Here is a 24326-nt window from a genome sequence, read left to right as displayed (position 1 = left end):
CCCCTAATGTTCCCTTTAAACTTTTCCCCCTGCACCCTTAACCCATGTCCTCTGGGTTTTTTTCTGTCTCTTAGCCACAGTAGAAAAAGCCTGCTTGCATTCACTCTATCTATACCATCATAATTGTATATACTTCTATCAAATCTCCCCTCATTCTTCTACACCCCAGTGAATAAAGTCCTAAAATAAAATAGCTCAGCATTTAATACCATCATTCCCACAATCCTGATTGAGAAGTTGCAGAACCTGGGCCTCTGTACCTTCCTCTGCAATTGGATCCTCGACTTCCTAACCAGAAGACCACGATCTGTGCAGATTGGTGATATCTCCTCCTTGCTGACAATCAATACTGGCGCACCTCAAGGGTGTGTGCTTAGCCCACTACTCTACTCTCTACATACACATGACTGTGTGGCTAGGCATAGCTCAAATACCATTTATAAATTTGCTGATGATACAACCATTGTTGGTAAAATCTCAGATGGAGATGAGAGGGTGTACAGGAGTGAGATATACCCGTTAGTTGAGTGGTGTCATAGTAACAATCTTGCACTCAGTGTCAGGAAGATTAAGACAGAGGAAACATAATCCAATCCTCAGAGGGATCAGAAGTGGGGAGAGTGAGCACTTTCAAATTCCAAGGTGTCAAGATCTCTGAGGATCTAACCTGGTCCCTACAAATCAATAAAGACTTGCTATAAAGAAAGCAAGGCAAACATGAGGAAATCTGCAGATGCGGGAAATTCAAACAACACACACAAAAGCAGGCCAGGCAGCATCTATAAGGAGAAGCACTGTCGACGTTTCGTGCCGAGACTCTTCATCAGGACACAAAGCAGTGGCTATATTTCATTAGGAGTTTGAAGGGATTTGGTTTGTCAACTGAAACCCTCAAAACCTTGATAGATGCACCATGGAGAACATTCTGCCAGGCTGCTTCACTGTCTGGCATGGGGGTAAGGGCTACTGCACAGGACCAAAAGAAGTTACAGAGAGTAGTAAAATTAGCCAGCTCTGTCTTGGGTACTAGCCTCCACAGTACCCAAGACATCCTCAAGGAGTGGTGCCTCAGAAAGACAATGTCCACTGCTAAGAATTCCCATCACACAGGGCATGCCCTCTTCTCATTGTTACTGTCAGGAAGGAGGAAGAAGGTGCAGAAGCCTGAAGACACACACTCAGCGATTCAGAAACAGCTTCTTTCCCTCTGCCGTACAATTCCTAAATGGACATTGAACCCATGAACACTAACTAATTTTTTAAAGTATATATTATTTCTGTTTTTGCATTATTTTTAATTTATTCAACATATATATTTTTTCTGTAATGTATTTATTTATCTCTATATTATCATGTATTGTATTGAACTGCTGGTGCTAAGTTAACAAATTTCACGACTCATGCCGGACGTAATAAACTTGATTCTAATTCTCACTCTCATTGTTTCACAGTCACAACTCTCACCTGTCAAGCAGAGTGACTGTAGTAAATGGCTGGGTACTTTTGCTGAAGCTGGTGTGCAAGTTGATGCATACGGTGTGTTTGCCTTCATTAGTTGGGGGAACTGTGAGGTAATGTTGCAGTTCGATAGAACCATATAAAATTCATTTGGAATGGAACAGGATGACAGGTGACTACAGAGAAGTTTACAAGACGATGAACAGCCAATGCCTTTTCCCAAATCAGAAATGGCTAATATGAGATTGCATAATTTTAAGGTAATTGGAGGGAAGTATAGAAGAGATGTGAGAGGAAGGTTTGTTTTCCACACAGAGAGCAGTGGGTGCATTGAACACACTGCCAGGGGTATTGGTAGAGGCAGATACCTTAGGAACATTTAAGAGACTCTTGGATAGGCACATGGATAAAGGAAAAATGGAGGGCTCTGCGGGAGAGCACACACTGTCATGGGCCAATGTACTGTGCCATAATATTCTAGATTTAATGGCCACTTTATTAGGTACCCTTGTACACATCTACACCTGCTCATTAATGCAAATATCCAATCAGACGATCATGTGGCAGCAACTCAATACATAAAAGCATGTTCAGACCAAACATCAGAATGGGGAAGAAATGTGATCTTTGATCCTGGAATGATTGTTGGTGGTACCTTAGAAACTGCTGATTTCCTGGGAATTTTCACATATAACAGTCTAGAGGTTATAGAAAATGGTGCAAAACCCATCCAGTGAACAGCAGTTCTGTGGGTGAAACTGCCCTGTAAACGAGCAAACTCAGAGGACAGGTCCAAACTGACAGGAAGGTGACAGCAACTCAGATGCGTGCGCATTATAACTGTGATGTGCAGAAGAGCACCTGTGAATGAACAACACATTGATCCTCGATGTGGACGGGCTACAGCAGCAGAAAACCACAAACATACACTCAGGAGGTACCTAATGTACCTAATGGGCACTGAGTGTATGTTCTACAAGACGGCATTACTTTACTGGCAGCTTCACAGGGTCTTGGTGAATGACTTACTCCAATGCTGAGGGAGGCCATTCAACCCCTCAAGTTCATGCTGGCTACTAGCATAACAAGTCTACCAGTTTCTTCCCCACTTTCGTTATTTCTCCATAATATTACAATTTCACTTGCCCATCATCTCTCCCAGGACTCCTTTGGTCTAGTGGCATTTGGGACATTTGGTAGAATAACACTGGAAATAGTTCTAGTGATAATGGAATGGATGTGTCCAGTGCATATGGTGTCAAGTGGGTCCAGTGCCAGTGGGACAGTTGTCCAAGTTTGCAGATCTTCTTCTCCTGGAATTGTGGCTCCCCAGCCTGCTTGACTCAAATAGGCATACAGTACGCCAACGTACCTTGTGTATCACCCCAACCTGTAACGTAGCATTCCACTCCACTCGATAATATAAAACCCGATTGCGGCAGGCAGACTATTCCAACCTTGTCGTTCACGACTGCTGGCCTGAAATCAAAAGATGCACTTTGGGTAAACATAAGGAATATGACACAGAGATAAAGGAGCAGAATTTGGCTATTCAAACTATCAAGTCTGCTCCAACATTCAATATTAGCTGATTTATTGTCCCTCACAACTCCACTCTCCTCTCCTCCCTATAATCTTTGACACCTTTACAAATCAAGAATCCATCAACCTCTATTTTAAATATACCCAATGACTTGGCTTTCACAGCCTTCTGTGGCAATGAATTCCATTGATTCACCACTGACTTAACCTACAAGCTAACCCTAAGGAAATCCTGCACAAGGACTCTCAAGTCAATTTGCACCCCTGATTTCTGAGTTTAGTAAATAGACTACACTTCTATTTCTTCGACTAAGAAATAGTATGACTATATAATGCATGTCTATACACTTCCTGATACTGTATTCCATCTTCCACTTCTTTGCCAATTCTCCAAATCTGTCTAAGTCCTTTTGCAGACTCCCTGCTTCCTCAACATTACTTGCCCCTCCACCTTTCATTGTATCATCTGCAAATCTGATCAGAAAGCCATCAATTCCATTATTGAAATCACTGACATATCTATGTGAAAGGAAGCGGACTCAATTGTCTTCCGAAGAACACTGCTAATCACTGGCAACCAACTAGAAAATGCCCCCTTTATTCCCACTCTTTGCCTCTTGCCAATCTTCTGTCTATGATGGTATTTTTCCTGCAGTAGCATGGGTTCTTACCTTTTTTAGCAGTTTGATGTGCAGCACCTTGTCAAAGGCCTTTTGATAATCCAAGTAAACAACATCCACTAACTCTCCTTCATCTATCCTGCCTGTTATTTCCTCAAAGATTTCCCCTAAAGGAAACCATGCTGACCTATTTTATAATGTACCTTCAAGTACGCTGAAGCCTCATTCTTAGTAATGGACTCCAAGATCTTACCAACCACTGGACAGGATAACTCTTCCTCCCTCCTTAAAGAATGGAGTGATATTTGCAATTTTCCAGTCCTCTGGAACCAACTCAGAATCCAGTGATTCTTAAAAAAAATCACAATTTCACAATCTCTTCAGCTCCCTCTTTCAGAACCCTGGGGTATAGTCTATCTGGTCTAGGTAACTGATCTACCTTCAGACCTACCAATTTCCCAAGCACCTTCCCTTCATGAACAGCAACTACAATTTCTTTGTGCTCCCAACATGCTTGAACTTCTGGCAAACTACTAGTGTCTTTCACAGTGAAGGTGTCATATGGGGGAGGCATTGGGAGTGGACCCAAAAGCAAGGCACAGACACTGACCTACCAGGAACAGGACTAGGCAAGAGAAAGAAGCAAGGGAAGAGAGGAAGAAAGGACGCTAGACATGACACCAGCCCCAGACAAGACAAGGACTCCAGACCTGGGCTAGGACCTGCCTAAGATAGGGAACCAGGACATGGACTAGGAGCCAGGGCCTGTACGCCGAGCCAGAGACTGGACAAGGATCCAGAACTCGGGCTCGGACCCCAGAACCAGGCAAGGACGTGACAAGGTTACAGGGTGAGGAGAGGCAATAGGACTGGATGTGAGACTCCTGGATGGGACAGAGGAACCCTAGCACAGGACAAGGGAATCCCAGCACCAGGCTGGGCAAGGTACTCCTGTGCTGGGCGAGGCACATGGACATGACGAGAACTTGGCTAGGACAGGACAAGGAGGTGACTAGGACTGGATGAAACCCCAAAGCCTTAACTTGATCAAGGAAGAGACAGGAACACAAAGCCTTGGTTTAGGGAGAAACAGGAATGCAGAGCACAGAGCCTGGGTCGAGGGAGAGATAGGAACATGGAACACCGAGCCGCGACCCCTCCTTGGGTGCAGGACGTAGGGCCGGGACTCATACACAGAACACAGAGCCGGGACCCCTCCTTGGGTACAGGATGTAGGGTCGGGGCTCATTACTCAGAACACTGAACACGACAAGACTGTTAGGTAGACAGTTAGTTAGCCCAACTAGGTAGCGGCAAATGGCCGGACCTACCTTGCGAAGGCGTGGACACAGACAGACAGGGCGAGGCGAGGCTCCAGGCAGAGGCAGAGGCAGGGTGAGGCGAGGCTCCAGGCAGGAAGGTGAAGAGAAGGGACACAAACAAGGGGTTTGGACAGGAACAATCCAGCAGTCAGAGGCTGAATCCTGAAGCTATTTATGAGGCCAGCCCAAACAAGAATCAACTGTCTCAACGGAAACCGGGGAAAACCAGAAAACCTGGAATAAGGAACATGGACTGGACCGTGAACCAGAATGCGGATTTCACGGACCGGACCATGACAGAAGACTGACACAAAATACTTTCTCAGTTTATCCGTCAATTCCTTGTACCTCTCCGGTGTCATTTTGCAATGGTAAGATATCCACTCTTGACTCTCTTTTACTTTTTATATATTGAAATATATTGAAAATATATTAAAATGTTATCTCCTTATGCTATTAACTAGCTTACCTTTATATCTCATCTTCTCCCTCCTTATTGCTTTTTAATTGCCTTCTGGTGGTTTTTAAAAACATCCCAGTCCTCCAACCTCCCCTCACATTTGTTTTTATGCTACCTTTAACATCCCTTGTCAGCCACAGTTGCATCACTCTCCATTTTGAATGTTTCTTCTTCTTTGGACTGAACTGATCCTGCATCTTCTGCATTGCTCACAAAAACTAGCTATTGCTGCTCTGCCAACATCCCTGCTGTTGTCCTTTTCCAATAAACTTCGGTCAGTTCCTTTCTCATGTCTGTGGAATTCCATTTACTCTATTGTAATACTGATACATCTTCTCCCGCTAAAACTACAGGATAAATTCCATCATGTAATGATTACTGGCTCATAAGGGTTCCTTTACCTTAAGCTTCCTAATGAAATCTGGGTTATTATACAATACCCAGACCAGAATTACCTTTTCTCCAGTGGGCTCAGCTGCAAGCTGCCTTAAAAGCTATCTCATAAGCTTGCTATAAAGTGCTTCTCTTGGGATCCAAACCAACATTTCCCAATCTACCTGCACATTGAAATCTCCATGACTATTGTAACATTGCCCTTTTGACATGCCTTTTCTATCTTCCTTTGGGTTTGTATCCCACATCCTGGCATACAGTTTGGAGGCCTGTATATAACTCCCATCCAGGTGTTTTTACTCTTGCAGTTCCTTTACCCTACCCACAATGATTCTCCATCTTCTGATCCTGTTACTTCTCTCTTAAGGTTTGATTTAATTTTTTACCAACAGAGCCCCCCACCCCTGCAAACCTCTGCCATCCTGCCTATCCATCGATACGATGTGTATCCTTGGACGTTAAGCTCCCTACTGTTACTTCTTTCAGCCACAACTCAGTGATGCCCACATTGCCATAATCTGTCAGTCTCGAACTGTGCTACAAGATCATCTACCTTATTCCATATATTATGTGCATTTAGATATAACACCTTCGGTCCTGTATTCATCAACCTTTTCAATTTTGTCTCTAAAGTTATAGGAAGTAAAATTTTTCCTGAAGTCTTTGTCTTCTTTTTTTATTCAATAACCTCTCCTGCACTCTCCTTCCCTTTTACTTTATCCTCACTTTTCCACGCTGTTGAATCCAACCACACCCCCCCCCCCCACACACAATTCAGTTTGATAAAACCCCATTCACAGTCAGAACCCTAGTCCCATCATGGTTCAAGTGGAGCCCTTCCCATCAGAACAGCTCCCTCCTTCCCCAATACTGGTGCTAATGTCCCACAAATTCAGTTTTTCTTCTCCCACACCAACCTTTGAGCCACATAATGAATTCTTTGGTCTTACTTACTCTGTGCCAATTTGCATGTGGCTAAAGTAACAATCCAAAGTTTATTAAAACACAAAATACTGGCAGAACTCAGCAGGCCAAACAGCATCTATGGGAGGAGGTAGTGACGATGTTTTGGGCCGAAACCCTTCATTTTGACCCAGAACGTCGTCACTGCCTCCTCCCATAGATGCTGTCTGGCCTGCTGAGTTCTGCCAGCATTTTGTGTTTTTATTTATTTCCAGCATCTGCAGATTCACTCGTGTTGCCTCCAAAGTTTATTACCTTTTTTAGTTCTGCATTTTAATTTAGTCCCCAGTTGCTCAAATTCACTCTGCAGAACCTTTTTCCTGAGTTGTTGGTACCCACATGGATCTTTCCCCACCAACTCCAGATTCTTCAGCAGGTCAAATGACAACAAAGCCTTCAAGACTCTTGTCCTGCCTTTTCCCCGTAGCCTTTCATACCCTTACTAATACACTGCCTATCAATCTCTGATTCAAATATACCCAGAGACTTGGTCTCTAAAGCCATCTGTGGCAATGAATTCCACACATTCACCACCCTCCAGCTAAAGAAATCTGTCCTCAAGGGAATCCTTGTACTTTGATTCACAAATCCTCAATCAATAAATTAATCACCTGCAAGACGTCTACAATGTTAGGTAGAGGATGACAAGTGATAATTAATATTCACTTCACTCTCAGTCCGCAATAGAGACCCATATCAGAATCAGGTTTACTATCACTCATATCTATCATGAAACCTGTTTTTCTTGAGGCAGCAATACAATGTAACACATAAAATTACTACAGTACTCTGCAAAAGGAAGCATGATAAACCGTTGCATGTACAGTGTATAAGAACTACTTAAAATAGAAGCAAATAATTAAATGTTACACTGAAAACAAAATATCAATTAAACGTATTAATCTAAGAGTTAAAGAGTCTGATCCAACAGTTGAGTCAACGGCGACTTAAATATCGAGGGAAGGAGGTTGCAGACTCCCTTGTTGGAAATAGCTACTGCTTGGGATTAGAGTGATGCTACTTCCCTTCAATCATTTGTTCCTTAAAACAACCTGCACAACCCGAATCACTGTTGCTACCTCTTCGGTCACCTTGCATTAAAGTGGGCATTTATTGTTCTTTCTTGCAAAAATTGTCTATAATCCATGTTTATCCTATTTTTTTCACTGGGAAGCTGCTTATATGATACTGTGTCCGTGCGATGATGCTGACAGTAAGATTGTCATTCCACCTGTCCATACCTATACTTGTGCATATGGTAATAAACTTAAAAGTTGACTTGAAAGTCCATGAGACCCAAGGGCATAGGAGCAGAATTAGACCATTCTGTTCATCGAATCTTTTCCATGGCTTTAAGAATTCTTTAAGAAAATCTTGAGGAATTATTTAAGAAAATGAAAATATATACCTTTGGAGCTTTAACAAGGCAAGATCAGCCCGGCGATGAGCATAAATTCGTTCAACATCTCTTATTTGTCTTGATGGTTCTCTGGCGCTCTCTTTGTGTATTCCAAGGAAGACTTTGAGAGCTGAAGGTCCATATAACCTGAAATGATAAGAGTAGCTATCAATATTTTGTCTCTCTCTTTTAAGCAGAAAAAAATAATTTATTTATATTCGCTCTTTAACAAAGTAATATGTCCTATGGTATTTCATTAGCAAAGTTAATGAAATATTAGGAGCAAAGCTCAGAAAATGAGGTTGGAGCATCTTAAGTGAGGGGAGAGAATTAGTGTGAAGAGGTTTTGGGAGAAAGTCTGTAAATGACGTACTTCCAACCAGCTTTTGTGGAATCCATGAACAGAAAAGCCTACGAAAAGTGGTGGATATAGCCATGTCCATCACAGGAGGTTCTTATGGATACAAGAAAGAAATTAGGAGGGGAAAAAGAAGGCATGAGGTTGCTTTAGCAGACAAGGTGGAGGAGTATCCTCAGGGATTCTAGAGACATATTAAGAGCAAAATTAGATTCTGGAAGACCAGAATGGTAATCCAAACATCGAGCCAAAGAGATGGGGGAGGTCTTAAATACATTTTTTGCAAAACCACATCAACATCATGGACTTCATATAGATTACAGAGGAGGAGGTGTTCGCCATCTTGAGGTAAAATTAGGGTGGACAAATCCCCAGGGCCTGACAAGGTGGTCCCTTAGGTCCTTTGGGAGGCCAGAGCAGAAATCCCTAGCAGAGATATTTAAATTATCCTTAGTGACAGGTGATGTGCTGAAGGAGAGCCAATGTTGCTCTAAAAATAAACCAGTTTATTATCGGTTGGTGAGAGGATAAGTTGTTGGAAGGTATTCTAAGGGACTGGATACATGAGTATTTGGATGAACATGGACTAATTAAGGATAGCCAGCATGGCTTTGTGCATGGTAGGTTATGCCTAACCAGTCTTAGAGAGTTTTGTGAGGAAGTTACCAGGAATGCTGAAGGCAAGGTAGTGGATGTTACCTACCCGGACTTTAGCAAGGCATTTGACAAGGTCCTGCATGGGAGGTTGGTCAAGTAAAAGTAGTAAATTGGCATTCAAGATGAAGTGATAAATTGGATTAGACATTGACTTTGTGGGAGAAGCCAGAGAGTGGTAGCAGTGGGTTGCCTCTCTGCCTGGAGGCCAGTGACTAGTGGAGTGCTGCAGGGATCAGTGCTGGGTCCTTTGTTGTTTGTCATCAATGGCAACAATCAGGATGGTAATGTAGTTAACTGGATCAGCAAGTTTGTGGATGACACCAAGATTGGGGGTGCAGTGGACAGCGAGGAAGACCATGATGACTTGCAGTGGAGTCTGGACCAGCTGGAGAATGGCAGGTGGGGGAGGAAATATATGAGAGAGGAGCTGGTGGCATGCTCGACTCCCTCCACTGCTCATGAAGACCTTTTATGTGCATCCAGTGCATGGCTTCAAAGTCCTCAACACCCATCTTCTCCACTTCCTTACGAGCTTGAGGAAGATTTGGCATGCCTTCAAACACTGTAACAAACTTCTACCAATGCACTGCAGAAGGTACCCTGACTGGTTGCATCATGGCCTGGTATAGCATCTCCAATGTACAGGAACGCAAGAGGCTGTGGACAACTCTGGCCACAGCTCAGTCCATCATGGGCACAGTCCCCATACCCACCACCATTGACAGGAGGTTCTGCTTTGAGAAATCACCTTCTATCATCTAAGATTCCCCACCATATGCTGCTTTCTCACAGCTACCATTAGTGTTGGAGCTTGTGGTCCTGCTTCAGGAGCAGCTACTTACTTATAACCATGAGTTTGATGAACTGGCCTACACCACCCTAACCCCTCCATAGCAATGGAATATGATGGACCATCTACTGCACTACATGGAATTTGGTTTTGATTGTGCCTTTTTTTTTGCATGGTCTTTTTTCACTCTATGGAAGAAATTTATGTACAATTGATATTTTGTAGGTTGTCTGAGATGACAGATTTTACAAGGATGAGGAGGAATCTCTTTGGCCAGAGGATGGTGAATCTGTGGAATTCTTTGCCACAGATGCTGTGGAGTCCAAGTCATTGGGTATATTTAAAGCTGAGGCTGGTTAGTTCTTGATTAGTAAAGGCATTAAAGGTCATGGGGAGAAGGAAGGAGAATGGAATTGAGAGGGATAATAAATCAGCCACAATGGGATAGTGGAGCAGCCTTGATGGGCTGAATAGTCTCATTCTGCTCCTATGTCTTATAGTTTTATTGTCTGTACCTATGTTCCTGTGACACTACTGCAAGTAAGTTTCACATTATACCTGTACCTCATGTTAACCTGACTTGACTTGGATTCCCCAAAAGTCATTGGGATGTTGCCTTTCTTCAAGGAATTTTGAGCTCATCCTTGAGCCTCTGTCTTTGGTGTTCTTCTACTAGGACAGAGTTTGGAATAGAACATTTGTTTTGGAAGTTTGGTGTTGGGCGCGCCAGTGACCTTAGCTACTCTTGGTAGGGCCTCATCACTATGGATACTGGCAGAGGGCACTGACAGTAGTTTGCTTAGCCTCCTTGCACATGTTGCCAAGACGATGTTAATGGTTTTTTTCAAATTCCTTGAGATGTGTAACAAAACATAGAAAATAGAACAGTGCAGGACAGTGCAGACCCTTTAGTCCACGGTGCTGAGCTGACACTTCATCCTATTCCAAGATCAATCTAATGCTTCCCTCTCAACGTAGCTCTCCATTTAGCTTTCATCAATGTGCCTATATAAGAATCTCTCAAATGCCACTTCTGCATTTGCCTCTATCACCACCCCTGGCAGTGTGTCCCATGCACCTACCACTCTGTGTAAAAGACCTGCCTCTGACATCCTCCCCCTGTATTTTGCTCCCAACACCTTCAAGTTTACAGAATCAGAATCAAAATTAGGTTTAATATCACCGGCAAGTGTTGTGAAATTTGCTGTTATGCTGCAGCAGTACATTGCAAAACATAATAGTAAAATTATTATTACAGTAAGTAGATATTATAAGTATAAATTAAATAAGTAGTGCAAAGGAGTAGTGAGGTAGTGTTCATAGGTTTAATGTCTATTCAGAAATCTGACAGCAGAGGGGAAGAAGCTGTGCTGTCTTTACGACAGTTATTTAGTTTATAATATTTTCACCTAGTAATTCATTCGATAGTATTTTCTAGTTAGAATTAGGAGTGTTTAAAGTATATTCATTGCATGTAAAATATATCGGCATGCGATGTCGTCACATCCGGTTTCGCCGCGTCTTGTGAGAAAGTACCGGTTTGAAATTAGCGCGAGGGTGGGGGCTCACCACGAGGCACACCTGAGCAGAAGTTGTTTTGCAGGCATGAGAAATCACAGTGAGAGCAACGCTGTAAGTTAATAGATAATTGATATGTTGAACTAAGATGTTAATGCCGATCCTGTTAGAAGTAACGACGGTCGATAATGTTTATGCTTTCGTTAGTTAAAGAGTTGCGGATAGTTTGCATGGAAGTGTATTTAAAGTAGTCAATGGAGCAGGTAAACTCTCCCTGTATACTGCACCTTAGTGTAATGTTGTTCTAGTCACCTTTGCTAGTATTTACAATTGAAATGTGATATTAAGGAAGGAACAAATACTGTATCAATCTTGTATTGTTTTATCAACAGTTTTCACCATATGTTAATATGAAGAGTGAACAGTAAATGGTTAATCTTACTGCGATCTGGTTCGTATTGACTGTGGTTTATCTCGACGCTTAATTCGGCGTTTCGTTACACGCGAAGGAGAACGTTACAGTGAAAAAGCGGCATTATCAGGTGTTTCAAGTGCTGCAATGTCAGTTCGATCCAGCATCAAGTCGACGCCGCCCAGCGACAAGGGCAGTAAACCGACATCAAGTAAGTCCACCCAGGCAAGAGCCAAGGCAGAAGCCGCCAAGGTGCGACTGCGTTACGCCAGACAAGAAGCAGTTTTGAAAATGAAACAGGCCACCAGAGAAGCCGAAATCCAGAAAGAAAAGGCTGCCAGAGAAGCCGAAAGGGCTGCCAGAGAAGCCGAAATCCAGAAAGAAAGGGCCGCCAGAAAAGCCGAAACCCAGTTGGAAATGGCAAAAATATTGACAGAGTTGCAAGTGCTGCAGCTAGAAAGAGAAGAAGAAGCTGCCATGGCGGAAGCAAAGTACATAGAAGAAGCTGAAGGGTCGCGTGATCTGATCGCAGTAAGATCTACTTTAGAAAGGACCAGACTGGAACGCACAAGCGACTATGTACAATCTCAAATAGACAGGCAGGCTCGTCTCCCCTCTCCATACGTATTCGATAACTTCCCCAGCTACGAGGAACCTCAGAGAGTCACGATTGCATCACATCCATACGAGGAAGGAAATTTACCCTCACGGCTCCGTGATGAAGTCGAGAATGAAAGAACCGACAACGCTCCTTCACCCCCACAACAGGACGGCGGGGAGGGAGAGGTTCACTCCAGGACAACAATTGTCAGCTCGAACTGTACAGAAGTTTGCGGTCAAACTCAGTCAAGCCGTTCTTGTTCCAAGATCTGCCTCACTAAGGTGTACCCTAAAGAAGCACAACAAGACATTACCAAGCGTAAAGTAACCGACGAGACGCTAGGTCAGTCAGTTTTCGTTCGAACCGAGCACGGAAACAAACTTGCACAATCAGCTCAAGATACCATTTCTTTAAAACCCAAAGACACCAAGGTCTTCAGAGATGAAGCAAATAATGGGGTTGCCCCATTGCCTTTCAGAGAACTGCGCCAGCGCTCACCAGATAACAAAGAGCAGGCAGTCAAACGGTTCACGTCTTTACGGAAAACCCGGAAAAGGAAACCTGAGATGCAGCAACGCACCCGATTGGCCCACGAGGTACTGTGCACCCTAATGGCAGAGGTCACAGCCATTATGAACTCACGACCACTCCTGCCTGTGTCCTCTGACCCAGAAAACCCCTTCATCCTTTCGCCATCAATGCTCCTTACACAGAAGGCAGGAGCACCTTCTCCACCAGGAGACTTCTCAGACAAGGATTTGTACACAAAGCAATGGAGACAAGTCCAGGCTCTGGCAAATCAGTTCTGGCCTCGCTGGAGACAAAAATATCTACCTTTGTTGCAACAGAGACGAAAGTGGACAGAACCCCACAGGAATCTTCAAGTTGGAGACTTAGTCCTGCTCAGGAACAAGCAGATCACCCGCAACAGCTGGCCAATGGCCAGAATCACTGCTACATTCCCTAGCGAGGATGGACATGTCAGGAAGATCGAATTGAAGACTACCGACCAAGGCGATGTGAAAATTTACCAAAGGCCAGTTACAGAAGTTGTTCTACTTCTACCCAATGACTGATTAAGAGACTAAGTTTTGTACTCTGCTCATTGTGACCTTATGAAGGTCAAGCGGGGAGTGTGCTGTCTTTATGACAGTTATTTAGTTTATAATATTTTCACCTAGTAATTCATTTGATAGTATTTTCTAGTTAGAATTAGAAGTGTTTAAAGTATATTAATTGCATGTAAAATATATCGGCATGCGATGATGTCACATCCGGTTTCGCCGCGTCTTGTGGGAAAATACCGGTTTGAAATTAGCGCGAGGGTGGGGGCTTTCCACGAGGCACACCTGAGCAGAAGTTGTTTTGCAGGCATGAGAAATCACAGTGAGAGCAACGCTGTAAGTTAATAGATAATTGATATGTTGAACTAAGATGTTAATGCCGATCCTGTTAGAAGTAACGACGGTCGATAATGTTTATGCTTTCGTTATTTAAAGAGTCACGGATAGTTTGCATGGAAGTGTATTTAAAGTAGTCAATGGAGCAGGTAAACTCTCCCTGTATACTGCACCTTAGTGTAATGTTGTTCTAGTCACCTTTGCTAGTATTTACAATTGAAATGTGATATTAAGGAACAAATACTGTATCAATCTTGTATTGTTTTATCAACAGTTTTCACCATATGTTAATGTGAAGAGTGAACAGTAAATGGTTAATCTTACTGCGATCTGGTTCGTATTGACTGTGGTTTATCTCGACGTTTAATTCGGCGTTTCGTTACACGCGAAGGAGAATGTTACAGAAGCTATTCTTGAAACATTGAGTGTGTGCCTTTGTGGTGAACTATGTGCCTGTCTGGACACGCCCCCTTCTGACTGCTCCTGTGGCTCCTCCCACAGGCCCCTGTATAAAGGCGATCTGAGGCCTGACGCTCGGCCTCAGTCTCCAGGACATAGTATGATGGACACTCACTCCTGGTTCCTTCTTCCAGTCAATAAAATCGGGGACTCTTTCAAACAAAGGGGGGATGAATGTGGTGAACTATGTGCCTGTCTGGACACGCCCCCTTCTGACTGCTCCTGTGGCTCCTCCCACAGGCCCCTGTATAAAGGCGATCTGAGGCCTGATATGTTGATATAGTATGATGGACACTCACTCCTGGTTCCTTCTTCCAGTCAATAAAAGCCGATAACTCGCCTTACGTCTCAGTGTGAGTTATTGATGGTGCATCAGCCTTCAGGCTCCTGTATCTCCTCCCTGATTGGAGCAATGAGAAGATGGCATGTCCTGGGTGATGAGGTTCTTTAATAATGGATGCTGCCTTTTTGGGGCATCACCTTTTGAAGGCATCAGGGATGCTGGGGAGGATGGAGCCCATGATGAAGCTGGCTGAGTTTACAACCCTCTGCAGCTTTTTCTAATCCTCTGGCAATGTCCTCTCCATACCAGACGGTGATGCAGCCAGTTAGAATGCTCTCAACAGTACATCTGTAGAAATTTGCGAGTGTGTTTCTTCAAATATAGCCACTGTCGTGCCTTTGTAACTGCATCTATACGTTGGGCCCAGGATAGATCGTCAGAGATGTTGACACCCAGGAACCTGAAACTGCTCACCCATTCCACTGCTGATTCCTCAACGAGGATGGATTTGTGTTCCCTTGACTTCTTCCCCCTGAAGTCTACAATCAGTTCCTTGGTCCTATGTTGAGTACAAGGTAGTTGTTGTAATACCAACACCACTCAACCAGCTGATCTATCCCAACCCTATATGCCTCCTTGTCCCCATCTGAATTTCTGCCAATAGTTGTGTTGTTGCCAGATTTATAGATGGTGTTTTAGCTGTGCCTAGCCACACAGTTGTGGGTGTAGAGAGAGTAAAGCAGTGGGCTAAAGCATGTGTTTCTGAGGTGCACCAGTGTTGTTTGTCAGTGAGAAGGAGATGTTATTTCCCACCCGCAAAGACTGTGATTGGTCAAGGATCCAGTTGCAGAGTGAGTTACAGAGGCCTAGGTTTTGGAGCTTTTTGATTAATACTGCCGGTTTGATGGTGTTGAACGCTGTGTGCTGTAATCATTAAACAGCAGGATGGTATACTGTAGGTATGGGTATTGTCTAGGTCGGGGGTCGGCAACCCGTGGCTCCGGAGCCACATGTGGCTCTTTTACGTCTGTGCTGCGGCTCCCTGTTGCTTTGGGAAATAATTGGTTGTGGCGACCCTTTTCCTGGCACATCCGAACCGACTCACAATTAGATAGCCTACGGGGGTTTGCGAGCACAGAGCTTTGGAGCCTCTGCGCCATGGGGGGCAGGTTGAGGGAGGCTTAAAAGTGAGGCTGAAGATTTCGAATAAAGTTTTATCCTTCGACTGCAGTTACCGACTCCGTGTCGTAATTTTAGCGCTGCGTTTAGCACACCGCTACATGGTCAGTATTTAATTAAAATGTATTTTATGTTAGTTTGTTAGTTTTTGAAATGTAATTCTAAATTTGAAGATTATGGTGATCTTGTACAATCTAAATAAGACGTTGTGGCGACCCATTTCCTGACACATCCGAACCGGCTCACAATTAGCCAGCGTTCAGGCTAAGGGAGATAGCCTACGGGGGTTTGTGAGTACGTGTCTTTTGCAGCATCCGGGCCCATGGGGGGCGGGTTGAGGGAGGCTTAAAAGCAAGGCTGTTTAGTTCGAATAAAGCTATCTTTGACTGCAGTTTACTGACTGCATGTAGCACACCGCTACAACATGTTTTTATCGCTGGCTGTCCAGAGGGGAGGTGCTGAAACGGTTTGTCGCGTGTCTGGAAGAAGTGAAAACTTTCCTGGGCAGCAAAGGGCTCAACTTTCCTGAGCTGGAACAGCCAGAGTGGCTGGAAAAGCTACACTTCATGGTAGACATGACAGCGCACCTGAACACGCTGAACACAGCTCTTCAGGGGTAAGGACGTACAGCCCTGCACATGTTGGAGGATGTTTTGGCATTTGAGCGCAAGTTGACAGTGCTTGCCAGAGATTTACAGAAAGGCACATTGTCTCACTTCCCCAATTTGAGAGAGTTCAAACAAGGTCACGACATGATAAATTCGGAGTATTTACATTCTGCAATCATCGCAATGCAAACATCGTTTGGGAAACGCTTCTGTGAGTTCAGAGAGGAAAAAAACACATTATTCTTCCCGGTCACTCCCCTAAGCATCGATCCATCCCTACTGAATACGACTGCATTGTCAGGTGTGAGTCAACCTGACCAAGTATGATAAATATTTTAATTGCCTATTATTTTACATATATTCATATGTTTTCATTGTTCAGTGAAATAGTCCTTTTATTTTTCAGGTTGACAGCTGGCTGACGTTATTTTTGGTTTGCTGCTGGCAGCAAATTTAAGTTTGGCGTTTTTCATAAATACAAGAAGGACTCAAATAGACGTTGAGTATTTTACTTAAAAGTAACCTTCAACCCAACGTCTTTTTTTCGGAGTTCAAAATGTTTTTGTTGCATGCAGAAATGTAATTTCGTTTTCTCTGCAGGAGTTCATCAATTTCATAAATGCAACACATTATAGTTTGTTTATACATAGCATAAAGGCAAAACAAAACGTTATATGCAGTGTTATTTCATTTTAAATGTCAAACGGGTTTTGCGGCTCCCAGTGTTTTCTTTTCTGTGGGAAACTGGTCCAAGTGGCTCTTTCAGTGGTAAAGGTTGCTGACCCCTGGTCTAGGTGATCCAAGGCTGAGTGGAGAACCAGTGAAATTACATCTGCCATATGCTTGTTGGAGGTGATGTTCAAGGTTGCAGTGAAAATGATTGACAAGCATTAGGGCGATGGTACAGCCTTGACTGCCATTGGAGGTTGGCCTTCCTATGTTGGCTAATATTATAGCTTGCCTTCTTACAGTATCGCAGAAATAGGCCTACCTGATCATCAACCACACATTTACACTAACCCAGCCGTTCTTTCACCCTACATTCCCATCATCGCCCTCCCAGATTCTACCCTCACCGGGGCAATTTACAGTGGTCAATGTACATGTACTAACCCACATGGCTTTGGGACGTGGGAGGAAACTGCACCAAAGCTGTGCAGCCGCAGGAAAGGTGTTCAAACTCCACACTGACAGTGCCTGAGGATGGAATTGAGCCTGGGTCTCCAAGTGCTGTCAGGCAGAAGTTCAACTAAGTTATGCCACCCTTCAAGATAGTGAAACATGCAGTAAAATGAAGTTTACACTAATGCATTACAGAATGTTCACAGTAGAGAAGGCCATTCAGCCCATCAGCTCTATATCTCTCTGCCAGAGTGTTTCTCTTCTTCCATCTGTTTGATTGTGGTGTATAATTTTATTTTGTATTTTGTATTTTTCTTGTAGTTGAACTTGGTTTTATTGTTTTCTATCATCACCCACATGCACGTAGTTGTTCAGTAAATTTTCCTGTAATTCCAGCGCAGTTGCCTCTGTATTCTGCTGGAGAGTTCTTGGTTCGGTGGTGAGTGAATCTAGCTATCTTATTGGTTATCAGTGGAATTTTACGTTATCTCTGGTCTGGTACGAGGAGATCACATTTCTTTTTAGTCTTTCTCTTCCCTTTGTCTCTTGTCATGCTTCTTCTTCCCGCTTACTTTTTGCTCTTGCAACACTTCATAAAATGATCATAAGCAGCAAGTTGGCTGCCTCACTCAGGACCCAACTCACCCTTTGGCCCTTTATCTGCAGCCCGGAAATTTTATTCGCTCTATCTTAAAGGGGGAAGAGGCTTAGCTTCAGTGAGGGAGCTGAATAGTCAACAGTGGAGTGATTAAATCAGGGATCAGATAGAGAGAAGTGGAACAATCTGAGAGGGTCATCAGGCCAGAAGAGGTAACAGAACTAAGGAAGACCAAGGAGAATGAGACGTCACTGGACTGACAGCCAACAGAAACAACTCTGTATATAGCCTTTAAACTTTCCAATCATCACATCCTTACCGATCGATGCAATGTTTAGCTGTGAGGACCCATTTGGGATCAATAAGACTTCCTCCACAGAAATGTATACCGGAGCTGCAATAAATGTAGGCATTATGACATCAGTTGAGTGAAAATTTTTAGTGATTCACAAAATGAGCCATTCATAAAAGAAATATGAAAGTAAATAAACTTAAAGATTCTCCTCACCTCTATCTTCTTTCAACAGCTACAATAGAAACATAGAGTCATACAACATGAAAACAGACCCTCTGGCCATGCCAACTGTGTTGCCCAGCTAATTAGTCTCATCTGCCCACATTAGGCCTATAGCCCTCTAACCCGCTCCTATCCATGTACTTATAGAGACACCTTTTAAATGTTGCTGATATGCAACATTACCGGCAGCTCATTCAGAATTTGTACCACCCTCTGCATGAAGGAGCTGCCTGTGATGTCCTTCTTAAATCTCTCATCTCTAATCTTAAACCTGTGCCCACACAAAGTGCTGGAGGAACTCAACAGGTCAGGCTGCATCTATAGAGATGAATAAACAGTCGGTATTTTGGCAAGAGGCTCTTCTTCAGGACTGGAAAGGAAGGAGGAAGAGACCAGATTAAAAAGGTGGGAGGTGGGGAAGGAGGATAGCTGGAAGGTGATAGCTGAAGCCAAGTGGGTGGGAAAGATAAAGGTCTGGAGAAGCAGGAATCTGAAAGGAGAGGAGAGTGGACCATGGGAAAAAGGGACGAAGGACTGCCACCAGGAGGAGGTGATAGGCAAGTGAGGAGAAGATGAAAGAGGTCAGGGAAGGGAATAGAAGTTCCAACATATTGATCCAGGGCCTCCTCTTCTGCCATGATGAGGCTGTTCTCAGGGAGGAGAAGCAACATCCTGTATTCAGTCTAGGAAACATCCAACCTGATGGCAGGAACATCAATTTCTTCTTCCTGTAATTGTTTTCCCTGTTTTTGTTTCTCTATCCCGGTCCCCTCGTCTGCTGTGCCCCACTCAGGCCTCTACCTCTTCAACTTACCTGCCTATCTCTTCCCTCACAGCCCCTCCTTCCCTCCCTTTCTCCCAAGGTCCACTCTCTCCTATCAGATTTTGCCTCTCCAGATCCTTACCTTTCCTACCCACCTGGATTCACCTGTCACCTTCTAGCTTGTCCTCCTTCCCCTCCCATCATGTTTTTATTCTGGCATCTTCCCTCTTCCTTTCCAGTCCCGAAGAAGGATCTTGACCTGAAATGTCGACGTTGCCTGGCCTGCTGAGATCCTCCAGCATTTTATATGTGTTGCTCTGGATTTTCAGCATCTGTAGAATCTCCTATGCTGTCTTGTTCATAGCACTGTTTTCACCCTGCTATGCCCCTTATGATCTGATATGCCTCTATCAGGTCACCCCTCAAACTCCATCGTTGCACGGAATAAAGTCATGGTTTACACAACCTCCTCATGGAACACAGGCCCTCAAGTCCTGGCAACATCTCAGCATTCTTTTTTAGTTTAATAACATCTTTCCTATAACAGGGTGACCAATGCTCCTAGTGTGGCCTCACCAATGTCTTATATAATGCTAATGTAATGTCCTGACTCCTATAATCCATGCCCTGAAGCATGCCTAATGCATACTTCACCCCCCTGACTACCTGTCATCTCACCTCCAGGAACTATTTATTTCTGCCTCAAGGTCCCCCTTTTCCATAACAATCCCCAATATGGATACTGATTCTCCTCCCAAATACAACTCTCGAAGAGGCCACTTGCAGATTGGAGGAGCAACACCTCATATTCTGTCTGATCAACTTCCTACTATCTCTTTCTCGATTCCCTATTCTGGCTCCCCTCTCACCCTTCTCTTCTCCTCACCTGCCTATCACCTTTCTCCAGTGCCCCTCCTCCTTTCCTTTATCCTCATGGTCCACTTTCCTCTCTGATCAGACTCCTTCTTCTTTAGCCCTTCACCTCTTCCACCTATCGCCTCCTAGTTTCTCACAACATCCCCCTTCCCCTCCACCCATTTCTTTCCCCTTCCGTTCCAGTCCTGGTGAATGTCTTAGCCGACAACGTCCACAGTTTATTATTCTCCATTGGTGTATTGCTCTGGATCTCCAAAATAGCTTTTGTTCAGTTTATTCTATCTCAGTTTTGAGCAACCCAATTAAACTTGCTATTAAATTTCTCTGTTCTATGTAAGTGAGGTCACCTGGGCAGCACGCCATTGACCCCTCCACTCATTCCCATCCAAGGACAAAACACTGTCCAGTCCCACCCACTAGTGCCGCAACACTACCTTGCAAATTCATCCTGTGTTGACTTTCCACCATAATTAAGGAGGTCACTCACTTGCTGCGTAAACTGACTTGCCAAGGCCAGGAATGTGGTTTGGATATGCAGCCGCCAACAATACGTCCAAAGCATTTCTTGGGTTCAACAACAGGTGTTCCACATTCAGTGACAACTGAAGCTGCAAAAAACAAAATTACCTTAATTGTACGTATCGTTACTTAGAATATCACAGCACTAAACAGTCCCTTTGGCCCACGATATTGTGCTAACATATTATCCTACTCTCATACACAGCCCTCCATTTTTCTATTTTCCATCTGCCTATCCCAAATGTCCTGAATGTCCCTAACATTGACAGGTCTAGATAGAGGAGGCATGGGGAGGACGTTTCCCATAGTCTAGGACCAGAGTGCAGGGCCTCAGAACACAGGGATGTCCCTTTAGAACAGAGATGAGGGGATATTTCTTTAGCCAGAAGGCGGCGAATTTGTGGAATTCTTTGCCACAGGATGGTTGTGGAGGCCAAGTCATATTTAAAGCAGAGGTTGATAGGCTCTTGATTAATGAGGGTGTCAAAGGTCATGGGGAGGGAGCAGGAGAATGGAATTGAGAGAGATAATAAATCAGCCGTGATGAAATAGCGGAGCAGATTTGATGGGCCAAACAGCTTAATTCTACTCCTATGTCTTATGGTCAGTGTTCCACACACCCACCATTCTCTATGTAAAACACTTAACTCTGACATCCCCTTTGTACTTTCCTCCAATCACCTTAAAATTATGCCTCTTTGAATTGGCCACTTCTATCCTGGGAAAAGTTCTCTGGCTGTCCTTGCACACTTCTATCAAGTCACCTCTTGTCCTCCCTCACTCCAAAGGGAAAAGCCTAGATCACTCAGCCTATTCTCATAAGATATGCTCTCCAATCCAGGCAGGACCCTCGTAAATCTCTTCTGGACCCTCTCTAATAATGAGGAGACCAGAACTGAACACAATATTCCAAGTGTGTTTTAACTTACGTTCCACTTTTCTACTTTATTACTGTTTTAAGGCACTTAGTGTGAATTTGATCTGATGCAATATGATTGGATTCAGTCAACATTGACCTCTTCTATGATTGGGGGACAGAAAACCTCATCCGTAAAACCAGCTTCCCCTCCCCCACTTGTGGTGCTGTATGTTAGTGCACATTGGGACATCTCTGTCAGCTGCAAAATGTTTCCCTTGCCTCTGAGTGTTAGGGTTGAACTGCTCCAAACGGGGCATTCAAAAGCGTTCAGGAACAGCAGGATCCCATGCAGCCTCTTCAGCCTGCTCTGCTATTCATTGAGATGGCTGCTCAGTGAGTTAACTTGTACTTTTACTCATAACTCTCAAGAACTTAGACCAAAACAACATATCAATCTGAGCAATAAATATAGCACAGAAACAAATCGTCTTTACAGTACCAAGCTTGAAGCAGACTTTGTATCCAAGACTGTTTCTTATCTGGGTCCACTTGTGGCCGACCAGTTCTTGCTGCATTCCCACCCTCCACAATTTAATATTGACATTATCCTCTCAGTGCTTCAATCCAGAGGAGGGATCTCAACCCAAAACATTGTACGTTGTTCATTTCCCTCCATTGATGCTGCTTGACTTGTTAAGTACCTTATTTTCCAATATCATTGGGAAGGGCATGCTCATTGGAGCCCGGGGTTTACCAGCAGCAGAAAACATATCTGCCTGCCACATTATACATCTAATACACCTCTGTATTCTCTGTATACAACCTTTACCTCTGTAGTACAACCCCTCTACCTCCTGTATCACACCCCCTAAGCCCTGTATCCTCTGTATACAACCTCTACCTCTGTAGTACAACCCCTCTACCTCCTGTATCACACCCCCTAAGCCCTGTATCCTCTGTATACAACCTCTACCTCTGTAGTACAACCCCTCTACCACCTGTATCACACCCCCTAAGCCCTGTATTCTCTGTATACAACCTCTACCTCTGTAGTACAACCCCTCTACCACCTGTACCAAGGAGACATAATTTAGGTGATATTCTACATTTCTGCTTTAAAACTCACTTGTAGACTAGGGCAAAATGCAGTGGTCAATTAGCCTCCCAACCCACACATCCTCCAGATGTGGAAGGAACCTGGAATTCCCAAGGAAAACCAACAGGAAAACATGCAAACAATACAAACCATTTACCTGCCATCTCTACAACCAATGCAAGTAATTAACCTACCATGTCACCTAATGTAAACAAATTAACCTACCATGTCACCTAATGTAAACAAATTAACCTACCATGTCACCTAATGTAAACAAATTAACCTACCTACCGAAGATGAAGACCTACCAATCATCTAAACAATGCTAAAAATTAACCTACTGACCAAATGATTAACCTGCCTACTGGCACACGTGGAGGGAAAACCCATAGTGTAAGCATGTAGACTCCACGCAGGCAGCACCAGAGGTCAAGATTAAACCTGAGGCTCTGGAGCTCGGAGGCAGCAGCATCTCTCCTGCACCTTTTCCTACCTTCTTTCTCTTTTTTATCACCTGTAATCACTTGCAAACCCCCTTCCCTCCTCACTAGGCTTTTAGTCCCAGCATGACTGTTGTCCAGCCTCTTTGTCTGAATATTGAACACGCCCTGTTGTGGGATGCTCACGTTACAGCCAAAATGCCAACCCTAACTCCAGCCACTGTAGCTTTCAATAGGCGAGATTGGGGAGGGCTTGACTAAACAGAAGGCAAGCAGTAGGTTAGACAGCATCGACGTGCAGGGAGACAGAGTCAACATTTCATTTTTGGGACTCTTTATTGGAACAGGTGAAGTTTTTGACAGTTTTGACTCCACTACTTAAAGAACCTTGTCAGCAATAATGAAAGTCCCTTGAACTTAAATCCAGGCTTGTTTCCTCTCTCCGCACACATTTCCCAATTTGATGAGCATTTTCAGCATCTTATGGATTCTATATGTGCAGTTTTTTGCTCCAAAAACACAATGTTAGTAACCGGAACTTCTGCTCACAGAAGTACAGTTATCAGGGTAGAATATATATCTGTTGGTGATTACAGGAAACATTATCACGTACATCAGCTATTTGAAATGATCCTGACCAATTTCATCATGACCTGATGAGCCAATACAGATCTTCAGGAACGTAAGAAACAGCAGAAGGCAGTGGACTCGCCCCGATACCTCTTAGGCACATTGCTCTCCACTATCCGGAGACTCTGCCAAGAAGACAACATCTATCATCAAAAATGCCCACTGTCTGGGCCATGCCATCTTCTCACAGCTACCATCAAGCAGGAGATAAAGTCCCACACCACCAGGCTCAAGAGCAGCTGCTTCACTTCAACCATTCGGTTCTTGGACCAACCTCAAACCCTTAGACATTACCTCAGTAGAACCAGAAAATGACCACTTTGCACTACAACAGACTTTGATTTTCCAGTTTATTGTCATTCAACTGCACACGTATACACAGAAAAACCAAACAACAATCCTCTGGAACCGAGCTGCAAAGCACAGTGCATTTGTCACGTACAGCACAGAAAATAATATTGCAACAAAAATACAGAGTTCAAAG

General features: G+C 43.9%; 2 protein-coding genes across 2 annotated transcripts in view; one reads left to right on the top strand and one right to left on the bottom strand.

The window, feature by feature from the left end:
* The window catches only part of plg (plasminogen), a 97948-nt gene that overhangs the window by 22685 nt on the left and 50937 nt on the right, over positions 1-24326 (bottom strand). The window contains exons 13-16 of the mRNA XM_059985266.1: positions 20786-20906; positions 18462-18536; positions 8167-8304; positions 2831-2937 (exon numbers count right to left, since the gene is read on the bottom strand). Of these exons, the coding sequence (XP_059841249.1) occupies positions 2831-2937; positions 8167-8304; positions 18462-18536; positions 20786-20906 (441 nt within the window). The remainder of the gene's footprint in view (positions 1-2830; positions 2938-8166; positions 8305-18461; positions 18537-20785; positions 20907-24326) is intronic.
* LOC132403172 (uncharacterized) lies at positions 11889-14636 on the top strand. The gene is made up of 2 exons (XM_059986528.1): positions 11889-13893; positions 14168-14636. The coding sequence occupies exon 1, from the start codon at positions 12040-12042 to the stop codon at positions 13567-13569; it is 1530 nt and encodes a 509-aa protein (XP_059842511.1). The 5' UTR covers positions 11889-12039; the 3' UTR covers positions 13570-13893; positions 14168-14636.

This window comes from Hypanus sabinus, chromosome 12 (genome assembly GCF_030144855.1).
Source record: "Hypanus sabinus isolate sHypSab1 chromosome 12, sHypSab1.hap1, whole genome shotgun sequence".
Taxonomy (NCBI): domain Eukaryota; kingdom Metazoa; phylum Chordata; class Chondrichthyes; order Myliobatiformes; family Dasyatidae; genus Hypanus; species Hypanus sabinus.
The sequence above is the reverse complement of the archived record's forward strand: the minus strand, read 5'-3'. Positions and strand labels throughout refer to the sequence as shown.

Bases quoted from the DNA above. Each gene is read 5' to 3' on its own strand.
- LOC132403172 (XM_059986528.1), top strand. From the start codon at position 12,040: ATGTCAGTTCGATCCAGCATCAAGTCGACGCCGCCCAGCGACAAGGGC.